General features: G+C 48.8%; 1 protein-coding gene across 2 annotated transcripts in view; it reads right to left on the reverse strand.

The window, feature by feature from the left end:
• Window positions 1-20,940, reverse strand: part of USP3 (ubiquitin specific peptidase 3) — a 255,373-nt gene that overhangs the window by 184,123 nt on the left and 50,310 nt on the right. For both annotated transcript variants that reach the window (XM_086959438.1, XM_086959439.1), the window contains exon 3: window positions 7,923-8,060. In XM_086959438.1, the coding sequence (XP_086815564.1) occupies window positions 7,923-8,060 (138 nt within the window). The remainder of the gene's footprint in view (window positions 1-7,922; window positions 8,061-20,940) is intronic.

Raw genomic sequence — 20,940 nt, forward strand, 5'->3', positions numbered from 1 at the left:
AGGCCACTTCTGGGGCGGAGGTGTCGAGCAGATCCCAGAGCTCGACGGTGTGTTTGCGTGCGGACCGGGTGTTGAGGAGTATGCAGCGGAGGTGCTTGGGTCCAGTCCTTGGAGGTTTGGTGGTTCTGTCGCAGGTAAACCTGCAGGTGTGGCAGGAGAAGGGTCTGTGGGTCCCTTTCGGGGCAGCCTTGAAGCAGGTGTGGTTTCGGCCGGCGTTAAGCGCGTGGAGGGTGCTGGCGTCGTAGTGGATTCTGGTGTCGTGGCGATCGCGGGGTCCAGGGGTTCTGATGCTGGGCACAGTCCAGGCGCCTATGGGCGCAGATGGGCTTGCCTTAGGCGTGCGTTCGGCGTGCTTGTGAGAAGTTGGCCTGATAGGTAGTGTTTCCAATTCTGGAACCACTGGTTATCAGTCCAAACAAACCCCAAAGATGTCAGGTTGTAAGTCAACCTTGTAGACAAGCTATCCTAGTGGTAGCATGGACTAAGCAGCCTTAAAGGCTTAACTTAAGAGGTCGTGTTAAGCGAGCTGTTTTACCACATACAATCCTGTAATCAAATGAAAGGACACCACACAAGTATATATTATAAAAATATATGTATTTATTTCTAAATTACTCCCCAGTACTCTTTATGAGGAAAGGGGCACAAGCGTTAAATCAAAAGCACTGTTACACATATAAAGTTGCACGTTTATGGATGAGGGCGGGTGGCCACTCAGACCATATATCAAAAAAGTGGTATAAGTAACACTTTACGAACAATGGTTAGGCCTAGGGCCTAGAGATTCGCTGGGAGCAGTCAGGACAAGCAATGAAGAAGTCGGGAGTAGCCCACAGGAGACGGGTGCAGCACGGAAAGTGCGGCGCGCACCAATGCACTGTCAATGGTGCGTAAAAGTCAATTAAAGTGAATAAAAAGATACTTCCGCTGAACCTAGGAACACAAAACTTTAGACACAGACCCTAGAGGTGTGTACCAGTGTAAAGACACCGGCGTTGCAAAGTTACCTCACCCACAGGCCGTGGGTGCACAGGGTCGAAGTGGCGTCGGGTTCTGTCACGCAGGTTCTGGGTGCTTGGAGCTGTTGCAGCTGCAGGCGCTGTGAAGCAGAAGTGTCCGGTGCGATCCAAGGGTGGATCGATGTAGAAAAGTACCTGAAAGCAGAGGGGACAGAGTCTGGGTCACTCAGCAGTGACCAGGGTGGAACCAGGACGGAACCAGGCAATGTCGGGCGCAATCAGGCGGTTGTCGATAGGCTTCTCTCCGCTGTCACGTGGGCTCTGGGGCATCTGCGACGTCCAGGAGCAGGTCACGATCTGTCCCACGTAGGCTCTCGCCGTCAGCACCGTCGGCTTGAAGATTGCAGCAAACAGCACTTGGCAAAAGCAATCCACGCGGAACCGGGAGATTGCTTATCACTCGAACCAGGAGGGTCAGAGTGGGTGCTCCTTTTCACAGGAGCTGGTGCAGATCTGGAGCAACCAGAAAAGCAAGTCGGATTTCAAAGTTCGTCGGCACAGGGGCCACAAGCCAGCTGGCAAGTGACCGGGCCAACGCGTCGAGCGCACACAAGCAGAAGGGCCCCACGCAGCACTCAGCGAGTGTGGAGGGGTGAGCTTTGGTGCAAGTGGAGCTCGGGGCTGGGGCTTCTCAAACCCCGGTGTACAGCTTCGAGGGTCACTCGTGGGCCGCACGGTCAGCGTCTCGTGGCCTTTTCAAGATGGCGTGCCCCACGCTTCCGGTCGCCTCCACGGGTCTCAGCTCTGCAGGGACTGTGGATCGGGCAGGTAGAAGGCAGGCAAGCTTGATCTCGTCGATCTCTGTCGCTCGAGTTCCGGCGGGAACTGCAACAAAGCAAGGGTCGAGGGCTGGATGGTGCCTGTTTGCACAGGGTGGTCACTCCTTGACCACAAGGGAGATTCTTCAGTCTTCTCACGTCGTGTAGAAAGTCGAAGGGTCCAGATTTCGTTTCTTATGTTTCTTCAGGATGATCTGAGGTCCGTTGGGACTGCTCCCCCTCTTATTCGAATCTAGGGGGTTGGACATCCTGCTAGGTCCCCTCCTATGGGTGGGACCCAGGAAGGGGGTGGGTACACCCCTCTCCTTTGATCCTGGCCGCGCTGGGACAGGGGCTGGGAGGCCCCAGAACCGGTTTGGCCGGATCCTGCAAGGGGCAGCCTTGTGCTCCCCAGGCAGTGTCTGGTTTCATTGAAACCTCCCTACTCCAATCCACTATCTCCTGTCTGGGGTGGTTTGACACCGCCCTGTGACAGGAAACTCTTTGTCCAGGCCTCCTCTGCCGGGTTTCGGTCAGCAGCAGGAGGTCAGACCCGTGTCTGTGGCAGGGGCATCCATTTTGTGGATCTGAGGCTCATTTTTAAATCAACCGCGTTTCAGCAAAGTAACATGTCTTCTCCCTCTAGAAGGGTGGAATGCTACCCCCGTCGCCAGAACTGGCGAGGGGGTAGTATTCCAATTCGTATGACACCTTACACGACATGTTTTGATAAAGCCAAACCAAAGTTGCTATATAACCGCGAGGATTATAATGCGCTTAAGAGTATATGGTATGGCATTATCCCGGATCAGCTTAGGGAGTTGTTCCCGACAGCTGCAGACAGGCTCAGCTCATGCCAGAGCACCATCTCACATAAAACCACGCACTCTGCCTCCAGGATTGATGAGGCCTTCCATAGGAGTGGCTTACAGGCTATATATGTGTCCAGATATAGGTTTAGATATAGGTATACTATATCTAAGCAAGGGGTGATTACACCCACTTGCCCCAGCTGAGTGATCAGCCAGTTGTGTCAATTTTAGATAGCCAGCCAGGGGTGGCAAAAGATATGCTGCAGCCCCTGGTAGGCCTTGGATGCACCTATACCCTGGGCACCTATAGTGCTCTGTACAGGGGCTGATAAGGTGACCCAAGCCAATCTAGTTATGCACCTAGGGTACATGGAATCCATTTTACAGAGAGAGCAGATAGCCTGGGGCCCTGATTAGCAGGGAACCAGGCCAACTAAGTCGAAAACCAGCTAAACACAGGGCAAAAAATCTGGGGTAACCATAGTCAGGTAGCCACCTTCCTACATAACCCCCCCCCCAAACGAAAGGAGATAAGGCTATCCTTGGCCAGGTAAGCCTATATTGCCTGAGTGGCCATATAAGGAAGTACCTGCACTAGCATGGGTACCCCCTGTCTCATGGTCCACTAAGCAGTCCCTCACCCTAGGGGTATTAGAGGGTCTCCACCATAGGGAATCACTACCTTGGGTGTGTTTATGCAAAGTTAAAGGCTGGTTTGGATATGGAGTATTGAAGTGAGGCTCCACTAGTTTTGGGCTCAACTTCCTCCAATTATCTTCCACCATATGTGCCTTTCTTTCTTCAACTGAGTTGCACTGAGCTCTCAGGGTCAACCTCTGGCTACCTAAAGCTGGAGGCTGGGTCCCTCTGTTTGGCTTGCTGGAGGGACAGTTCAGGTTTGGGCCCTTTGGGTCCCAGGTTTGGCTGTGCCCAACAGAATCCATCTGTGGGAGGTCCCTAACTGTTTTTAAGGGGGCTCCCTCAGGAGTTTTTAAAGTTTTCACCTTACTAGGCCTACTAGTTTTGGTGCCCCTAATCTGTTGATGGGGGTGCTTTATTTGACAGGGGGCCCTCTGGGTCTCACTGTCCTTCTTGTCCTCTGCAGCCCTGGGCTGACTGAGGCAAGGTAGAGAGGGGCAGGTTACCTGTTCCAGACTGGATCCCACCTGAGAAGGGTCCACTGCCATCAGAGGCTCTGTCAGGCCAGGCCTAACAACCTCTGGGGCAGTTCCTTCATCAGGGGTAAGATCAGTTCCCTGAGGAGGCTGATCCTGTCCTACTGTCTGGTGAGGGGGAGATTTCTCTTCCTCCTCCATGCTCTCAGTTTGGGTGGAGTGATCCATCATTTCAGGCTTCACAACACACATATCTGTTTGAGTTTGGGCTGTGGCCATCACAGCCCCACCAACCTTTTCAGGAGGAGACTCAGTTTGGGTTTCTGCTGTTATCATAACAGCTTTGCTATTCTGTCTTGGAAGAGCTTCTGGTAAAGATGGGGCAGAGAGTTGCTCAGCCCTACCAACCTTTTCAGGAAGGACATCTTGAATTGGGGCTATAGCCAGTACAGCCCCACTAACCTTTCCATTGGAATTTACCATTCTAGAATGGATTTTCTGTTCAACCTCAGCCCAGGCTGAGATTTCCAAATCATTACCCAGTAGACAGTCTACAGGCAAGTTTGGTGACACTGCCACTCTCTTTGGGCCAATGACACCTCCCCAGCTGAGACTTACTACTGCCATGGGATGATTTGTTTGGATGCCATCAATGTTTGTTACCTGGTATGTGGCACCTGGTAAAAGTTGCTTAGAGGGGACTATACAGTCAGCCACCATGGTGATGCTAGCCCCTGTGTCTCTAAAAGCTTCAACTTTCAAACCATTGATGATGGGTTCTTGTCTATATTTGCTCAAGGTATTTGGGCAAACAGAGAAGTTGGCAAACCCCATGCCAGTCTCATAGACAAGATCATTTGGGGATGGAGACCTGGATAGGCCAGGGTCCCCTTGGGCTCCAAAAGTAAACCCACCCAGATTCCTGGGTGTGCTCCCACTTCCTGGGGGATTACTGCTGACAGTAACAGGAGGTGTTGGAGCTGGCTTTGGAGGTATGTTTTCTTTATTGCCATTCTTGGGACAACAGCTGTCTGTTTTGTAATGCCCAACCTGTTTACAGGCATGGCAATAAGGCTTTTTCTCTGTTGAAGAAGTGTCTTGGGACCCACCCCCCTTCTTGGAGTTTTGGGGCCCTGGGGAAGTGTTTTCTTTACTTTTATCCCCACCCTTATCTTGAGGCTTGGTAGACTCCTTCTTCTGGTTATTGTCCTGATTCTTAGGCCTAATCCTGGTTCTGACCCACTTATCTGCCCTCTTTCCCAATTCTTGGGGAGAGGTCAAATCTGAGTCCACCAGGTGCTGATGTAAGAGCTGGTTCTGACAATTACTAAGGATCTGCTCCCTCATAATCAAATTATACAATCCTGTGAAGTCATGTACTTTGCTGCCATTCAGCCAACCCTCCAGAGCCTTAGTTGCACAATCAACAAAATCAGTCCAGTCCTGAGTCTGTGTCTTCTGGGTATCTCTGAACTTTAACCTGTACTGTTCAGTGGTTAAGCCAAACCCATCTATCAGAACACTCTTCAGGACTTTGTAATTGCTGGCATCCTCATGTCTGACAGTGAGGAGCCTATCCCTCCCTTTCTCTGAAAAGGAGTACCATAAGATTGCTGCCCACTGTTCCTCAGGAACCTGCTGTACCATGCAGGCTCTCTCCAGAGCAGTCATCCATTTGTGGATGTCATCCCCTTCCTGATAGGGGGGCACAATCTTTGTCAGGTTTCTACTATCATAGGACCTGGGTTTCTCTTTAGGAATTTTGCTGCCACCAGTGGCATCTAAGCCACTTAATTTCTGTTCCCTAGCCAAGGTAAGTTTAGCTTGAGCTAAGGTCAGTTTAGCTTGAGCCAGAGCTACCTCCTCCCTCTCTATCTGGAGTTGGACAGCCCTCATCCTGGCCCTATGCTCTTTTCTCTGGGAGGAAGTCATTCCTCTTTGAGATTCTCTTGAGGCACTAGAAAGGTGAGAGTCCCTTGACAGAGATCTCTCCCTTCTATTACCTGGGAGAATTTGGTTATGAGATCTGGAGTGGTGCTGGCTCTCTCCATTCCCATGTAGGTCCAAGTTGGCCTGGTTAAGCCTGGCAACCTGTACCTGGTTTCCCTGCTGATCCTGATCTTCAGGCTCTTCTACATCAGAGCCTTCCTCTTCCTCTTCCTCCTCCTCTTCTTCTTCTGGAAGATTCTCATTCTCAGGGGAGTTTATCCCTTCCTCTGTTTCTAAGGGAGTCTGACTCACCTTGTCTAGGTCATCCTTTTCTAGGAGAGCTATTAGGGAAGGAATGGTAGGGCCTCTGCCCTTTTTTAGCCCCCTGGCTGTGCACAAGGCACTCAGGTCTTTGTGGCTAAGGTTGTCATATCTTGATGTTGTCCCTATAGGATCAACTTCTACAGGAGCAGAGCCTGAGGCTCTACCTGTATCAGACATGACTGCTAGTGAGTTGTAAGTGGTGCACTTACCTACACTAAGTGGTTTCCTACTGTACCTTGCTAGTGAGTTGTAGTCAGGGTGTGCTAATCCCTTTAATCTACAACTACTAAGTTCAGTAGAACTTAATATGCTAAGCTTTTGATTTATATGTACCTAGAGGTACTTGATGTGATCTTTCAATTTGATAAAGATTGCAATGGTAAAACAAACAGCAAGCTCAAATCCGCACCGCTGCACACCAATGTGAGAAGTTGGCCTGATAGGTAGTGTTTCCAATTCTGGAACCACTGGTTATCAGTCCAAACAAACCCCAAAGATGTCAGGTTGTAAGTCAACCTTGTAGACAAGCTATCCTAGTGGTAGCATGGACTAAGCAGCCTTAAAGGCTTAACTTAAGAGGTCGTGTTAAGCGAGCTGTTTTACCACATACAATCCTGTAATCAAATGAAAGGACACCACACAAGTATATATTATAAGTGCTGCACAAGCACGGCCGCTTCTCGCCCTGCATATGAGGAGGCTTGGGAGGGAGGAGCAGCTGGGAGGCAGGAGCGGGGGGTCCAATGGGTGTGTTGGGGGGCGGGGCCGCAGGGAGGCAGCGGTGGGAAGGCCAGGTAGGGGGCGCTGGGGGGGCAAGACAGCGGCAGAAGGGCACAAGAATCGGCAATGCGAGCGGGTCAGCAGGTGACGAGTGGCGGCGACCTGCCTGCAAGCAGGGTCAAAGGTCGCTCCCGTGTACCGTCACTCAGCCTGTATTAAGAGGAGGCTTTGGAGGGAGGAGCAGCTGGGAGGCGGGAGCAGGAAGTCCAAACGCTGCGCTGGGGGGCGGGGCCGCAGGGAGGTAGCGGCGAGAAGGCCGAGTAGGGAGCAGTGGGGGCGGGGGGGTGGGGAAGACAGAGGCAGAAGGGCACAGGAATCAGCAATACGAGCGGGTCAGCAGGTGCCGAGTGGCGGCGTGGGGAAATCTGCCTGCAATCAGGGTCAAAGGTCGCTCCCGTGTACCGTCACTCGGCCTGTATTTAGAGGAGGCCTGGTAGGGAGGAGCAGCTGGGAGGCGGGAGCAGGAAGTCCAAACGGTGCGCTAGGGGGGCGGGCCGCAGGGAGGCAGCGGCGGGAAGGCTGGGTAGGGAGCGGTGGGGGGCAAGAAGGGAAGACGGCGGCAGAAGGGCACAGGAATCGGCCATGCGAGCGGGTCAGCAAGTGACGAGTGGCGGTGTGGGGGCGACCTGCCTGCAAGTACATGCTTCAGCCCATGGAAGACCCCTGGTGTACCTATGCCCGGGGCACCTTAGTACCATACTAGGAACTTAGAAGGGGATACCAGTAGCCAATTGGGAAGGTACCAAAGTACTTACCATAGTCCACTTTAGGGTGAGTGAACGGTGACTGGCGTCCTGATTAGCAGGGTCCCAGTCAGACAAGTAAATAAACAGAATAACATCAGCAAAAAGTGGGTTGACCAAGAAAGTAGATCCTACTTTCCTAGTTGTTTTATGGAATGCTCTTCCTGTTTCAGTGGGTCTTATGGAAGACCACTTGGCTTTTTGGAAGTTACTGAAACCTTTTTTTTTTGCAAACTAATGACATGTTCAGCGTTCTGATTCCAGGTGTGATTAGTCAAGATGCTTAATGTGGTACACAGTGTGTTCCCTAAATACACAAATATACTATTTGTACAGATGGACTAGCCTTTAGGATACGGGAACATTTTCTACAGGTTTGTGGATTTGAAAGACAGTTATAAATGGTTTGAAAAGCATCAGGTGTACTGCATATAGACCTTACCAGAATGTACTGTAGCTACTGCAATCCATGCAGACCGTATGTTGCAATCTGTCTTTTTCTGGCCTGTCCACTTTCTTTGGGCTGGGTGCAGGATTCTGTGCATCCTCGTAATGTTTTTTCGCATGACCATTCACATACCTTTGATATTAAACAAAACAAGTAATAATTGTCCATCAACAACTTAAAACAGCATGACTTATTTAATAACCATATTCTTTGAACACAAGCAGGATTTTGGTAAGAGAAAAATAACTATTGTAAATGAGAAAAAGTAGAAATCATAGCCGTATCAATCTGTGTGAGCAGATCCTTTTGGTTTCCACAAGCAGCTAAAGATACATCTATTCTTTTGAAACTTATGTTCCTTACAGGAGCCAAAAGATTTCGCACTTAAGCGAAAGCACTAAAATCTATTGCAAACTCACTGATTGAAAACAAGTACAATTACTAACCATGAATATATATGCAATCCAGATAATCTCTCCAACAACAATTTGATCCACCAGCCCAGAGCAGACAGCCAAGGGTTGACACTTGTTATGTTATGTGAATTTGTAGAGTGCGGCTTATCACCTGTGCAGGCATCCAGGTGTTGAGAAAGCAGGCCTGCGGGGGAGGAGGAGATCATCTGAATGGCCAGCTTAAGACATTCACTGGGGGGCGTGGCTTGGAAGGCAATGAGGATGGGCGCCTAGGTCCGTTACCTCCGTATCCCCGAGGGAAATAACGGCGAAATCAGCAGCCAAAACGAGCACCGTCCAGAGGCAGAAACGAAGGAAAAGACGGCAGAACACCGGGAGCACACGCTAGTGCCACGTAACTACCTCCTCTCCTCCCCCCCCCCCCCACCCCCCCGAGAGCCAAAATCGGAAACAACGTTGCCATTACTTCCCAACAGAGGGGGACGAGGACACGAGCCCGGCAAAGTGGCGCCCGTGCGATAAACAGCGAGAGAGAGGAGAGAAGCTGGGTGCGCAGGAACGCGGTGAGTGCCACAGAGGATAAAGGCGCGCAGTCAGCCCCCGAGATGCCTCAGCTAGCAGCCTAGGAAACCTCACAAGGGTGGCGGCAGAGTCGCTGAAACGCTGCATACAAGAAAGCAAAACTGAAACTGGAAGCGCGCTGGGGGCCGCCATTGTGAGCAGAAAAAAAAACAACGAACTCTCACTGACAGACAAGGGGCAGGGAGGAAGCACTGTGCAGCCGAGTATCCACCGGCACCACATGCGAGCAGAAGAGAAGAGCAAAGTGAGGCGCACAAAAAGCACAACGCAGGCCACAGACAGCCAGGGGGGCAAACAGGCAATACAAAAGAAACAAATCGTAACGGCAGGTCCCCCGGTGAGACCCGCCGTCTTCCTAGATCCGAACCACGGCGAAATTAACGGCAGCGACCAGAAGGCCACAGGAGCCAGTAACGCGCATTTAACCCTCAACGCCCCAGCCGACGCCAAGTCAGCCAGATAGGAGAGAAAGGGTGGAGAAGGCGGCATGGGGAAGGCGGCAAACAGGAACGAAACCAGACAGAAATCGAAAGCGCGCTCCTGAGGGCCGCCATCTTTGAAACGGAGCCACAGCTCACTCCCGCTGACAGAAAGGCGCGAGGAGAAGAGCCACAGATTCGTACAGGAGTAACCTGTGCCAGCAAGGTAACCAGGCACAACAAAGGGAAAAACGGAAGTTCCGCGGCCAAAGGGCCAGCAAAACGCGACCAAGCGCCGACGATACCACCGATACTGCCACCATCTTGAAACGGAACCACAGCTCACTCCTGCCGACAGACAGGCGTGCGCGGATCAAGGAGGAGGAGGGCAAGAAGTGCGGGATAAGTGGCCACAGTTTCGAACAGGGGAAACCGGGGCCAACAGAGGTACCGGGCACAACAAAGGGAAAACGCCGACACTGCCCCAGACACCTGGAAGCAGTAATCCATGGCCAGTCACAACCTGCACGAAAGAAGACCACATAGGGCAAAAGACCAGCCAAAGCAAAGAACGTAAACACAAGAGGAGAACTGGCAGGAGCAAAGACCAGGACAAGGACCTTCCGGGAGCCAAGCAGGTACAGACCAGACTGCCAAGTCACATGGATGGGTGAGCCAGAAAAAAGTAGAGTGTCAACCAAGCTACTCACCCCACAGCAGAAGGACGGAAGATTTGTCAGCTACCTAGCCAGAAGTGGCTTCGCAGTGATGGCAGGACACGAGAGCAAACTATCCAACGAAATTAAGAAATACAGGAAAGACACTAGATTCACCACTAAAGCAAAAAAATGAAATAACTCTGGACATGAGCCTCAAAAAAATGAACAAAGGTAATGACCTGGCCAAATCTACCAAACAAACAATAGACAATATGCAACTGGAACTAGCAGCTATAAGAGCGGACCAACACAAGACCAATTGCAGGATAGATGCCACAGAGAAGCGCATCAGCGACATAGAGCACGACAGCGCCCAATCAAATAAGTCCCTGCAATCCGTTGCCAAGACCTCCAGCATACTCTAGAAACAACTAGCTGAGCAAGATGACCGCAGCAGAAGGGGGAACATAAGACTGCTAGGGATCCCAGAGGGAGAAGAAGACAAACCTGGATCCTGCACAGCCCTAATAGAAGAGCCGATACCACTACTAACATGCATCAAGTTTGATAGACAATTTGAAATAGAAAAAGCATACAGAGTACCAGCAGTCAAACCGCCTCAGGGCAGCGGCCCGCGACCAATCATTTGTAAGCCCCTAAGATCAAATCAAACTGAAGCGATCTTTGCAATGGCACGAAAAAACCCGAACCGAAGATGGAACGGCAACAAAATAATAATAACGCAGGACTTCTCAAGGCAAACAGTGCAAACCAGGAAAGGATTGCTAGCGCTAAGGGTAAGGATGCGGAAAGACAATGTCACCTTCAGCTTTGCAGGGCTAGCTAGGCTAAGAATTACTGACAAATGGTGTACGCTGGTCTTTGAGGACCCCAGTTAACTGAGACGATACCTCCAAGGCCCGGCACCAGTTGACATGGAAGCCCAAAGCCCAGGAGCCGCGAAAAGGGGTACTCCTAAGTACGACACTAGTATTTACAGCTCTAGATGCAGTGTCTGCTACATCTAGTGCGCACTTGATTGAGGCATTAGAAATTAGCTTGCCTTCTTGTATAAGGTCGTTTGCCTGTGCCTTTTATTGATCAGGTAGATGGTCTAGTAGTTTTTCTAACTGATCTTAATGCGCCCTATCATATCGTGTGAGGAAGGCGTGTGTATTAGATATAAGCCATATGTTGGTAGCTTGCGCAGCTATTCTTTTGCCTGAAGCATCTATTACCTTGGATTCTTTGTCCGGTGGAGGTGCCTCTCCTGAGGTTTGTGAGTTTGCCCTTTTCCCAGCATTTGACACCACTAGTGAATCTAATGGTAGTTGTCCTTTAATGTAGGCTGGATCTGCAGGTGCAGGCCTATATTTTTTCTCAATTGTGGGGTTTAGGATCCTAGTACGTACAGGTTCTTTAAATATCTCTAGAGCATGTTTGATGACCCCTTTAATCATCGGAAGAATTTTAACAGACCTTTGCGATTGTTCTAATGTGTCTAAGAGAAAGTCTTCCTCTGCCTCATCAGAATGCATAGTGACCCCATTGTAAATGGCAGCTCTGTTCAACAGGTGACCAAAACCAATGTTATCTTCTGGGGGAGAAGGTTTTGATGGGTATGACTGTGGGTCAGGAATATCTGGCACATCCTGTGGGTTTGGGTACTCCCAGTCTGTATCAACTACAGGGTATGGGAAATGCTCATCTGGCTCTATCCCTCGACCTAAACTATACTCATCATCATTTTGAGGTGAGTGTGAGGATAAAAGAGGAGAATGTGAAGAAGATACCAGTGGTGAGTTGTTAAGAGAAACAGGTGTAGATGTTTTATTGGGTATTCCAAGTTAAAAAGATTCAAGTTCCATCAAAATTTCAAAAATTCATAAGTGGACTCGGGGTTCGTCATAAAAACAGCCCATGTGTTTCGCAGAAAAATCAGCCCCATCAGGGCCACAATGTGTAAATTGATAGTGATTCCTTTCTTCCCCTCCTTAATTATAGTATTCACAACAGTGGTTGGTTAGTAAAAACTAATGTGCACAGATGTTATCACATTGATACTATATTGTGAATTGGTGAATTCAGAAAGATTAATATGCATTGTGGGCTAGAAAAGATAACTGCCGATTTATGTGATGTGACCCTAGTTAAGTGAATTCTTTCGGGAAACACGTGTTGGCAGTCTTTTATATGATGGGCCACGCTAATTGGAAACAAATGGCTGTTGCTCACTCCCGCAAGGTGGGTGCCAGCACAAGCACGAAGGCTTGAAAAGAGCTGACCGATTTCTAAAGGTCTCCTCTTACAGCAGCACATTCGCGCTGCCTAGGCAAGACCTAAAAAAATGCATGGTGGGGCTTTGTGTTCACTCCAGAAGCCATTGATTTTTTGGAGATCCACTTACACGCTGTTTCAACCCACAGATAGCACACATAGAGCAGGATGCCATTCACCTACTGGATAAACCTCCAAGGAAACGATTTTGGTAACTGGACAGTCAGTCATCTTAAGTGATTACATACTGTCTGGAACTCTATGTGTGAGTCATCATTTTGAAGGGGTGGGCACAGACACAAAGTACTCAGTCTTCCATTAAAATGCATGAAATTAATTATTTTCAAGAACGGCAGTAAAAGACATGGAGAAAAGTTCTTAAATCCAAAAAGAAAAGGCTTCCGCCCCCTATATGCTATATGGTAATAAATCCTGATTACGTATGAACGAAGCATGAACTAAGCATGCAAGTTAAAAAACATTGCAAAAGAAAAGAAAAGTACTGCCAAATGTATAGCTGTTTTGTTCTTTTGTTCCATCTTTTTTTTCTGAGTGAGGAATGAGGAGTACCACTCTGGCGCATGTGTTAAAGGGTAGGTGCCCATGGCACAACCTTATATATCTTCCTGATTTTCTGATGGCATTCTTTTTTCATGAATATGCACCAGTAGTTTATTGTGTTTACAGTAACAATAGTGATTGCTAAAAGGCCTTAGTAAGTGAGTTACCTATGATGAAAGTCAGCGTTTAGGGAGGGTTGTTTTAGATGGAATCATTTCATGCAAGAGAGGAGCTACAGATGTCTGTGCATTCTCGCTCACTTTCCTTGGGGTGCCACACAGCTCTTAGATTTTTAGGGCCGGATTACGAAACATTTTTAGGTTTCACCCAAGACAGGGCATCATTGTCACGATTATTTGATTGCTTCTTATTTGTCGCCTTCCATTCCTTTTTTGGGTTTGCTCATCCCCATGCGCATTTTCAGGCTTTGTTGTGTTGTGCCACCTTTGTTTTGCTATTCCCAGTCATGTATTAATTGTGTTATGTTGCTTTGAGTGTGCCATTGTGTTACGTTTTTGAGTTTACTTTAAAAACGTCAACAAATGCTACTACAAGTAGCACATGCCTTGATCTTATCTGAATAAGCAACCATTTATCACTATCCAAGGAGGTAAAACTGTTCTGCTTCTGCTTTTCAACTACGTCAGAAAAACACCAGTCATTCAAAAACTTGTCTCTTTTATTAGCCCTCCCAATGCTAACTTTATCTGATGCAGCCTATAGACTTCTGCTGGCTTGTCTGTCCCCCTCTCACCTGCCCTCATTTCCTCCTTCTGTTTGAGAGTGTGTGTGTGTGGGTTGGTGTAGCGTTCTGTGGATTTTAAATGCATGAATTTGCACTACTTCACTCTCCTACAACATTAAGCAATTAAAATGACAAACATTTCAATGTTTGCTTTACATTTGTTTTATGCAAAACCTCTTTCTATATCCTTGATTCCAGAGTCTCTTCGGGTTATCTTCTAGTCTTTAAAAGGTATGCATGAGTTATGTCGGACATCTTTTTGTCATTCACTTTTAGGTTTCGCAGGCACAGTGCTTGTGCTGTGCTTGTAAAATCTATTGCATTTCATACAAATCTTAAAAGGGGCTTACATCCCGCCCCCTGGCTTTACTTGCTTTTCGTTAGTTCCAGTGCTTGCCACTAACGTTTCCTCCGTTTCTAGTGGCTATAGCATACTATTTCCTGTTGTTCATTGTATGCTTTTCTTATCAGTTTCCTGGCAACCAATTAATATTTCCATCTGAGACTGTCGAACAATATTTTCATGGTTTTTACTTTTTTTGTTGTTAATTCTGTCATTCCTGTTCAGAGGCTCAATTAGTTTGTCAAACGTTTTTGCCATTCAATGTCTTTCATTAGTTTATCTGGATTCGGTTTCACTCGTGCTGTAAATTTTATTTCTTACACAAGGCTCCATTAGGGGTCACACCTCGTAAACTCCCCCTCAATGCAGCCCTCCTCTCATAGGAACCGTGGTCTACGGCTTCTGGAAGTGTCCAGTGCAAGCAGCAACCTGGGAAGCCTCAGCGCGACAGACTTGTTTTTGTTTCTGGGGCTTCTTTTTATTTTGTAATCAATGTCATTTTGCAACTGCATGTAGTTTTTGAGGGCATGCTTTTTTGGATCATTAATTCTGTGTAATGGACCCTCAAAGCGTTGCGCTGATTGTTTACATGTCTATCACCCTTGTGGACAAATCTAACTTTTTTTTACACGACGACACATTCATTTATTTGGTAGGCATGGGATGATTAAGTGATTTGTCCTGAATCACAGGATGTTCAATCAATCAATATACTTGTAGAGCGCGCTACTTACCCATGACGGTCCCAAGGCGCTGAGGGGTGGAGGGGGGGGGGCGGCGAGAGGGGGGGGAGTGGGGAAGGTGGGGGGGTTGCTGCTACCGCTCGAAGAGCCAGGTCTTGAGGAGTCTTCTGAAGGGGAGTAGGTCTTGGGTCTGCCGTATGTGGGTAGGGAGGGTGTTCCAGGTCTTGGCGGCGAGGTAGGAGAAGGATCTGCAGCCGGAGGTCGTTCGTTGGATGCGGGGGACAGCAGCAAGGCTGGCGGAGCGGAGCTGGCGGGTGGGGATGTGGAAGCAGAGTCTGCTGTTCAGGTAGGCAGGTCCGGCGTTGTGGAGTGCTTTGTGTGCGTGGGTGAGGAGCTTGTAGGTGATCCTCTTGTCGACGGGGAGCCAGTGTAGGTCTCTCAGGTGGAGGGGGGGGGGGGATATGTGGCTGCGGCCGGGGCGTTGACGATCAGTTGGGCAGATGCGTTTTGGATGTGTTGTAGTCGTCGTAGGTGTTTGGCTGGGATTCCTGCGTAGAGTGCGTTTCCGTAGTCCAGTCTGCTGCTGACGAGGGCCTGTGTCACCGTTCTTCTAGTTTCAGTCGGGATCAACTTGTAGATCCTGCGGAGCATGCGGAGGGTGTTGTAGCAGGAGGAGGAGACGGCGTTGACCTGTTTAGACATGGAGAGGGAGGAGTAGAGGATTCCTAGATTGCGTGCATGGTCGGTGGGTGTTGGTGCTGTTCCCAGTGCGGTCGGCCACCAGGAGTCATCCCAGGCTGAGGGGGTGGACCCGAGGATGAGGACCTCCATCTTGTCCGAGTTCAGCTTCAGATGGCTGCTCTTCATCCAGTCGGCGACGGCCTTCATTCCCTCGTGGAGGTTGGTTTTGGCGGTGTGTGGGTCCTTGGTGACAGAGAGGCTGAGCTGGGTGTCGTCAGCATAGGAGATGATGTTGAGGTCGTGATGGCGGGCCACTAGTGTTTGGGGGGGCCATGTAGATGTTGAATAGCATCGGGCTGAGGGATAAGTCCTGAGGGATGCCGCAGATGATGTCTGTTGCTTCCGATCGGAAGGATGGGAGGCGGACGCTCTGGGTTCTGCCGGTGAGGAAGGACGTGGTCCAGTCGAGGGCCTTCTCTTGGATTCCGGCTTCTAGGAGGCGGGTCTTTAGAGTGCGATGGCAGACCGTGTCGAAGGCGGCTGACCGGTCCAGGAGGATGAGGGCTGATGTTTCGCCGTTGTCTACTTGGCGCCTGATGTCGTCTGTGGCGGTGATGAGGGCTGTCTCGGTGCTGTGGTTTTGTCTGAATCTGGACTGGGACGGTTCCAAGATGTTGTTGTCTTCCAGGTGGCGGGTCAGTTGCATGTTGACAATTTTCTCGATGACCTTTGCCGGGAACGGGAGCAGGGAGATGGGCCGGAAGTTCTTGAGTTCCTTGGGGTCTGCTTTGGGCTTCTTGATGAGGGCGTCAATTTCGGCGTGCTTCCAGCTTTCCGGGAATGTCGCTGTTTCAAAGGAGATGTTGATGACCTTCCGTAGTTGGGGTGCGATGGCTGCGTCTGCTTTGTTGAATACATGGTGTGGGCACGGGTCAGACGGAGATCCCGAGTGGATGGAGATCATGACCTTGCGTGTCTCGTCGTCGTTGACGTTGGACCAGGAGGTCAGGCAGTTGGCGCTGGTGGTGTTCACAGGTGAGGTGAAGTCAGGCGTAGTCGGGGCAGTCGTGGTGTTGAAGCGGTCATGGATGTCAGCGATCTTGCGGTGGAAGAAGATGGCTAGTGGGTCGCACAGTTCTTGTGAGGGCGGGATGTCGTTGGCGTTGGCGCTGGGGTTGGAGAGTTCCTTTACGATGCTGAAGAGCTCTTTGCTGTTGTGCTCGTTGTTGTCCAAGCGGTTTTTGAAGGAGGCTCTCTTGGCTAGTCTGATGAGGTTGTGGTGTCTGCAGGTGGGGTCCTTGAGGGCTGCGTAGTTGTCCGCTGAGCGTTCGTGTTCGATGTCTGGGAAACGTTGCAATATACACAGCTTGTATTTGTTTTAAATGGAGGGTTCACGCAACTGACGCATGCGATTCATCACCTGCAGGTAATAATGGTGGGCAGGAATACACTGAAATACCATGGTTTACAAAGAGCAGTACCAGCTTGCATCGGAACACCAGATAAATGGAAGAGATGTAATCTCCAGTTTTTATACGGAGGCAGACAAACGAGAAACCATTATTTCAACTTGATGTTCTGCTAGAATGTCTTGATAAGCATATTAAATTAGATTGATGATGACTGTTGTTAGTTAAAAACCAGCATTATCTAGAATACGGTTAAGGGGTGTGCTCAGGTCCAGCTAAAGAGGCATGTAGTTAAAGTGAATACCGCAAGTTTTTAACTCGAGAGATGAATGTTAAAATGTATTTTTAGCAACCCATGATGTAGCGACCAGTCAATATGTTATTTGAAAACTGTCACGTAAAACCATCGCAATGAACTTATCGGCATAATGTGATTAAATGGATTTATTGATTTGTATTTCTAGATGCCCCTGACGATGGGAGTGTTACTCCTGAAATGCATAGGGCTTACGCAATAAAACATGACATGGAATCAATCCCATGCCTTTGAGATTTTGTGGAATTTGGATGTTACAACATCTATACTACTATTATAAAGAGAGAACACAAACCTTTTGGCAAGGTAAACTCGGGAACCACAGCGCCAATCCACACACCCAATACATTGTTGTAATCCTCAGGGTGTGCAGATGGACATAGGCTATAGAAAAGAAAAAAAAAACGTAAATTTAAAAATATAACTTACAAAAAAAAAGTAGTGCTCTGAAAGTAGCGACGGCCGCGACGCTGACGGCCACGACGTAGCGCTGGCCGCAACGTACGTGATGACGAGGAGGAGCGGCGGTGAAGTGAGGAGCTCGAGGAAGAGCGGCGGCTCAGGTAAGGCTCTGGGACACGGGACGGGAGGGAGCCGGTGCGGGAGGTTGGCCCGGAACAACTGCGGTAAGGCTCAGGGTCTGGGGGCAGAATTTCAGGCTTGCGAGGAGGAGCGGAGGTGAAGTGAGGAGCTCGGGGAGGAGCGGCGGCTCAGGTAAGGCTCTGGGACACGGGACGGGAGGGAGCCGGTGCGGGAGGTTGGCCCGGAACAACTGCGGTAAGGCTCAGGGTTTCGGGGCAGAATTTCAGGCTTGCGTGCACTCCCGCCCCAGCCCCCGCCCGCCACGACATTGTCCGGGACACAGACAATGTCGTGGCGGGCGGGGGCCGGGGCGGGAGTGCACGCAAGCCTGAAATGCTGCACCCAGCCCCCTTCTGCCCCAGGCAACGCTGGGGCGGGCTGCTAGTATTGGATAAAATGAATTGCATAGAAGATTAAACAAGGATAAAAATGAAAGGAAAAAGGAATACATGAGCAAGTAAAATAATTAATAGAAATGTAATTCATTGGATTCAAGCCAAGAGGTGGCTGTGCAGCTTTGTGGGATCGAAATCGGTCCCTTCGTGATGTAGCTCTGCCTGTTACACCATGTTCAAGCCATTACACTCTTACTGCCAGCCTTGTTTACTTCAGCTTTCTGACAGAGGGCCCTTTAAGAACATCACACCTGGGTGTAGCAAAGATGCCTATGCCTGCTGGGGGAGGGGTCCATCTCTAAACATGTGGAGAAGTGTGGCTCAGGGGTTAGAGGCGGCAGACCCGGAAGCTGAGATCGGCCCTGGACCAGGGTTCAATTCCCCGCCTCGGCGGGTCTTGGGCTCAAAAATTCCACGGACTCGATAATTCTCGCTCCGGTGCCTTCTCAACTCACGGGTTCACACTCTGCGACTCTGGGCAATAGCTTGCTTAATCTCCACACCGGCCCCTCGCGGCGGGATGCCTGGCTTTCACCTTGTGGATACCCTGTCGGGGTTATCTCACAGGGGAATACCAGGACGGGTTCCCTAAGCAAGCGCCGGGAAACCCTTTGTGGGTAGCTGTGCGCTATATAAGCTCAAATACATTTACATTTACATTTACTCCCAGCACTTGTTAGCACTGTCTGGGCATAGGTCGCAGCTCATTATATTCTTGGTTCAGCACCCAAATATAGCAATAAGCATCAGAAAGGTGAACAGACTACCTTTGCAAAGGGCATTCCAATGGGCGGCATCACGTCACTGCATTTTCACTAAATTTTGAACTGTTTGGGCTAGAAACTTTTTTTTTTTAATGTGCAGATTATGCATCCAATGGTGGATTATGTGGCACATCCATAATAGTGTGAAAAACGCTGTTACAGCACACATTGCCTTCTCAATAAACAAATGCAAAAAGAACAATTGACAGACAGAATGCAGAACAATGTCATACATTCACCCCAGTACAGAGATCTGGGCCTAGGTCCATCGTTTTTTTGCACACCCTGCCATTCCAGTTTGGGCAATTCGGGCTGGACTGTTCCCACGTCCTGCACCGTACTATTCACTTGAGCACCTGAAATACAGTATAAAAATATTTATGTTTATCTATAAAAAAGAAAGAGAAAATAAAAATTCCTACTTGTACCTACAATTTTCGCTCCCTAGCGTTTATTAAATACTCGCTACTTTCACCTTTCTCCCTTGGACCTCATTAGGCCTACTCTGAACCATTGTTCCTCAAAAGGACTGTTCCCATGAGGCACAGGGTCAGACTGATTTGCATCTGGCCATGTCTGAACTGGAATGGCGGAGTTAGCTAAAGAATGATGATGGATTAAACCCGGATTAGTTGACTGAGGGTGAGTGCTTGCAATGTTCAACACTCCGTCCATCATCCCATTGTTTTTTCTTTGTTCGTCATAAATTGGCAGGCTATGCCCGGACTGGGTCCCTTGCTCACTTTGCCACTGGATTCAAGGTAGCCTGGCTGATGATGGCTTATTAGCCAGAAACCGGTCCCAGGATGCTTGCTTCAGGTCCAGGGAAGACATGGCTTGGCAGTTGGGGCTAGACTGTTCACATGAGGCACAAGGTCAGACTGATTTGCGTATGGCCAGGTCTGAACTGGGGTGGCAGAGTGAGCTAAAGAATGATGACGGATTAAACCCAGATCAGTTGACTGGGGGTGAGTGCTTGCAATGTCCAACACTACGTCCATCATCCCCTTTGGTTTAGCTTTTTTCTGAATAAACAAGTCATAATACTTTTACGAAGTTTCAGTAATTTATATTCACAAGTTCTCACCAAGCTAAAATTTACAACCAAAAAAAAGTATTAATCACATAGGCGAAGCCGAATGCATGTACCAATGTTTGTTAGGGTTGAGCCTGTGACAGCATGCTTTAGTGCATGCATCTCGCTTGCGAAAGTCCACGGAATCCCCTTTTAGAAAAAGGGGATTCCATGGAGTTTTGCAAGGTTTATTCCAACATATGCATGCATATTTTTTGCAGCAGCACCTACGCTTTGCACCCTCTATGGCATTGTTTTTATGCCAGCACTTTAAACCGAGCTTCTCTTTCCTCGCAAAAATAGAACAAAATATAAATATTTGTAATCGGAGGCGGGGGAGCCTAACAGCCTGGATGAGTTTGAAAGTGAACGCATAGCTAAAGCCTTCCATCACTATTGAATCAATGTAACATCTATGGTAAAGTAAATTATTTTGCACTTTAGAGGTAGTCCTGCGCTATGTATTGAGTGCTTAAAGAGAGCTTCATCTACTAGTAATCGTTTCGAGGCACTAATGCCCTGAGGTGCTAATCCTGCTCAAGAGCAGGCCATCTGTTTACTTTACATATACTTGTATCTTTCTGCTGCCCAAATAGATACGGATGCATAATACAGAGAGAGTATGTGCAGGTTATGTTCTTTTTACAGAGAGGAATTCTCAGAATTGTTCAAGACTGTATCCCTGTGTGCCTAATGGACAGCACCAAACCAGGGACTTCGAAGGGGTCACCAGTGCCATGGATGAATGAGATCAATGCTGGGCCAAGAGGTGCATGCTCACTTAAACACCAGGATGCTAGAGCAGCTCTGCTTTAGGATATATATATACAAATAATGGTTCTATTCCACTGTAGCATCATGGTGCTAAGTGCACATATACATCATTGTATTTGTTTTTTTCTTAATTTTTTTTTCTGAATATCATGAGCAAGGTATGTATTGGCTAATCGAAAAGGTGAAACCTATTTGCTTTGCCAAAGCTTGTTGAATCTCATTGTATGTTCAGTTCATGAGGCCCGATGTTCATAACACTCTTAGCACCTGCTGGGCATGCGGGTTTTACCGAATAAACGGCTAATTCAAACCAGCTTTCAAAATATACTTT

Source organism: Lissotriton vulgaris, chromosome 2_2, assembly GCF_964263255.1.
Source record: "Lissotriton vulgaris chromosome 2_2, aLisVul1.2, whole genome shotgun sequence".
In the NCBI taxonomy this organism is placed as follows: domain Eukaryota; kingdom Metazoa; phylum Chordata; class Amphibia; order Caudata; family Salamandridae; genus Lissotriton; species Lissotriton vulgaris.